The 2,967-nt window shown below is 32.1% G+C and overlaps 1 protein-coding gene across 2 annotated transcripts in view; it reads left to right on the top strand.

Annotated features, from left to right (window-relative positions):
* Window positions 1-2,623, top strand: part of LOC123014133 (failed axon connections) — a 4,482-nt gene extending 1,859 nt beyond the window's left edge. The window contains exons 2-4 of one of the 2 annotated variants that reach the window (XM_044413043.1): window positions 1,099-1,236; window positions 1,284-1,571; window positions 1,877-2,623. In XM_044413043.1, coding sequence (XP_044268978.1) covers window positions 1,099-1,236; window positions 1,284-1,571; window positions 1,877-1,948 — 498 coding nt within the window. In that variant the 3' untranslated portion in view covers window positions 1,949-2,623. Of the gene's footprint in view, window positions 1-1,089; window positions 1,237-1,283; window positions 1,572-1,876 lie in introns of both variants that reach the window. The other variant, XM_044413042.1, reaches the window with a different exon arrangement.
* The last annotated feature ends 344 nt before the right edge of the window (window positions 2,624-2,967 follow it).

The following is a 2,967-nucleotide window of genomic DNA, read 5'->3' as shown; positions in this document are numbered from 1 at the left end:
TTTCACTTATTTCGATAAGTTTTAAACATTTTTTTTAATCAAGAAACTAAATAAATTAAAAAGATTTTGCAAAAAAAGAAAAAATTGTAAAATTTGCTTTGAAATACGTTATTTTTTTATGATATTAGGAGCATTTTTCACCTAGAAACTTACTAAATTCCTGAAATCTTGTAAAAGTTCTAAGTTCTGATGATTTTTTAGAAACATAACTGTAGTTACAGCAGAAAATTAATGTATTTTGAAATAATTTATTGAATCGAGTATTCGACCAAAAATTAACTTTTTAATTATTGTTGTTGTAAATTTTTGAACATATTGCACGTTTTTTGGACACTCAGAAACTCAAAAGCCGAATTTTCTCAAATAATAAAAATCGAGAGATAGTTTTATTTGGTTTTTTAAATAATATTTCACTCAACAAGATAAAAAGTCGTTAAAATGGGTCAAAAAGGACATTATTTTGTCCTTTTCTGTGCCTTTTACTATGTTTGTTTTTTTTTTAGTCAGAAACAGAATTATTTTGCAAAATTTCGTTAAAAATAAACTGAAAATTTATCAAGTTTGGCCAAAACTAGTGTTATTTTTGCATTTTTTAGTATGTTTTTAAAATACATGCAAGTTTCTGCTAAAACTGTCTAAAAAAGTATCAAATTAGATTGAAATTGATATCATTTCAGCGTGTTTCGCTCGTTCGTTTCTGAATCATAGACTCATTTATTCTGCAAAAAATTCATAACAAATTCAGAAGGATGACCAATAATTCAGTGTTGCCAATAGATTTTCGGGATTTCGCAAAATTAAAAAAAAAATTAATTTGTTTTGAGCTGGCAACATTGACCGAAGGTACCCGAAGGCGTTTTCATTCGAGTTGTTTATTCCAGAGATACATACAAAACTTTCCTCTCAGCTGACTAAATAATCACATAAAAAATGAGAAATTTTTTGTTTGGAAGGAAAGTTTGCATGCATTCCAGTTGTCTAACTAGTTCCAGTTTCTGGTGGTAATAAATCCCGCACTTGTAGCACTTGACGCATGTTTCTTCCAGTGTTGTGTTCTTAGTGTCTTTTAATACAGTATTGAATATTTAGTGGTTCCAGGGTTCCAAGAAGGTTAAGGCTCAAGGTATAGGAGTCCATTCAGCCGAAGAAATCAACGCTTTTGGTCAAGGAGATCTCAAAGTGCTCTCTGACATGTTAGCAGATAAACCGTTCTTCTTCGGCGATGAACCAACAACTGTACGTTGCTATTGTTCTTGTTGTACAATTTTAACACTATGTTGTAGCTGGATGTAGTCGTATTTGCACAACTAGCCCAAATTTACTTTATTGATAAAGAAGTTAGTTACGCATTGCGCGATTACATGACAGAGTCGTGTCCGAATCTAGTTGGCTTGGTGAATCGTATGAAAGAGAGATGTTTCCCAGATTGGGACGATATTTGCACCACTTTGGATCTAAATTCGCATCTGCCCAAACCAGAAGAGGGGAAGGACAACAAAGAGGGGGGAAAGGACGAGAAAGAAGGAGACCAAGAGAAGGAACCCGACGATAAAGACATAGAAAAAGAAAAGGTATAGTTTTCAGAGGCACTAAAGTAGCTTTTTACCGATTGACAAACATTCGATCATTGCCCCACCATAGAAATTAGTCATATCAAGTGACGATTTTTGGGTTTCAGGCACTAAAGTAGGTTTTTATTGATTGACAAACATTTGATCATTGCCCCGTCATAGAAATTATTCATATCAAATGACAATTTTTGGGTTTCAGGCTCAGTTTTCAGGCACTAAAGTAGCTTTTTTACTGATTGAAAAACACTCGGTCATTGCCCCGCCGTAGAAATAATTGATATCAATTGTCGATTTTTGGGTTTCAGGCTGACGAGAAGGAGAAAGATAAGGGGAAGGAGAAAGAAACGGAGGAGAATAAGGAGAAAGAAACAAAATAAAGAGACTGAGTCTCCAAAGCCCACTGCCGAGGCAAGTATCCCCTTTCCCTCCCCTCACTTAACCCTTTGTCTCTCTTTTTTCATTTATATCTCGACTACGTGCAACCATCTAGTTTTAAGACTTGTAACACTTGAAAATATGAAATTATTCTCTTGTCAACGATTTATTTATGTAGTTTTTTTTATCTATTATAGAGGACAGTTTTATCGATAAAATATATTCATTGCTAGTTAAGAATACTTGTTTGTATAAATTTTGGCTAGGTTTTTTATTGTAAGCAATTGTATGTCTGAAAGACTTTGGGAAGCATGACATGGATTAGGAAGATATGACGACGATGTGGCATGCTTTTTGAAGTCTGTCCATGTTAGTGCAGTCTTAATGTAAGAGTATAACCCAATTAGTAGTGCATTTATTCATTGTATTCATTCCACATTTTAACATTGCATCACGTCAAAATTAACATAGCTTGACTGTAGATTTTTGTATTTTTTTATTGGATCATTTTTAAGATAACAAAAAATTGAAGATTCGACAACTTGTGTGTGAAGCTCAATAGATGGACTAGCATGTTAAAAATATATTTTAGATTTTATTATAAGTTTATTTGAACTTACAACTGTGTTGTATGCTATATTACAATTTAAATAAATAAATTGGTATTTTAAGTTGCTTATTTGAGTTTGATGTGGGAAATTTATTTCTTAAACCCCTTCATTGTCCCAACTATGAATRAACTAAATTGCATTACAGAAGAGCAGAGCACTCTGAAGTGGCTTTATTAGATTAAGAAACAACTAACTAACATAATTGCAATTCTCTTTCATCTTGTTAATGCAGCCGCTTCGTGATATATTTAGAAAGCATTTTTTGATTAAACAGTAAAAACACCTTAACTTAATWAAAGTATTCAAGAGATATGRTGCTTTTTATAAAATATTACGTATCAAATTGCTTAAACGACACAAATTTCGTTGAGGATTTATATTCAATTACAATTTTAAGTAAGACCAAATAA

The sequence above is a fragment of the Tribolium madens genome, unplaced genomic scaffold, assembly GCF_015345945.1.
Source record: "Tribolium madens isolate multiple individuals breed KSU strain unplaced genomic scaffold, Tmad_KSU_1.1 Scaffold_97;HRSCAF=244;Tcas5.2_LG3a, whole genome shotgun sequence".
Classification (NCBI taxonomy): Eukaryota; Metazoa; Arthropoda; class Insecta; order Coleoptera; family Tenebrionidae; genus Tribolium; species Tribolium madens.
The sequence above is the reverse complement of the archived record's forward strand: the minus strand, read 5'-3'. Positions and strand labels throughout refer to the sequence as shown.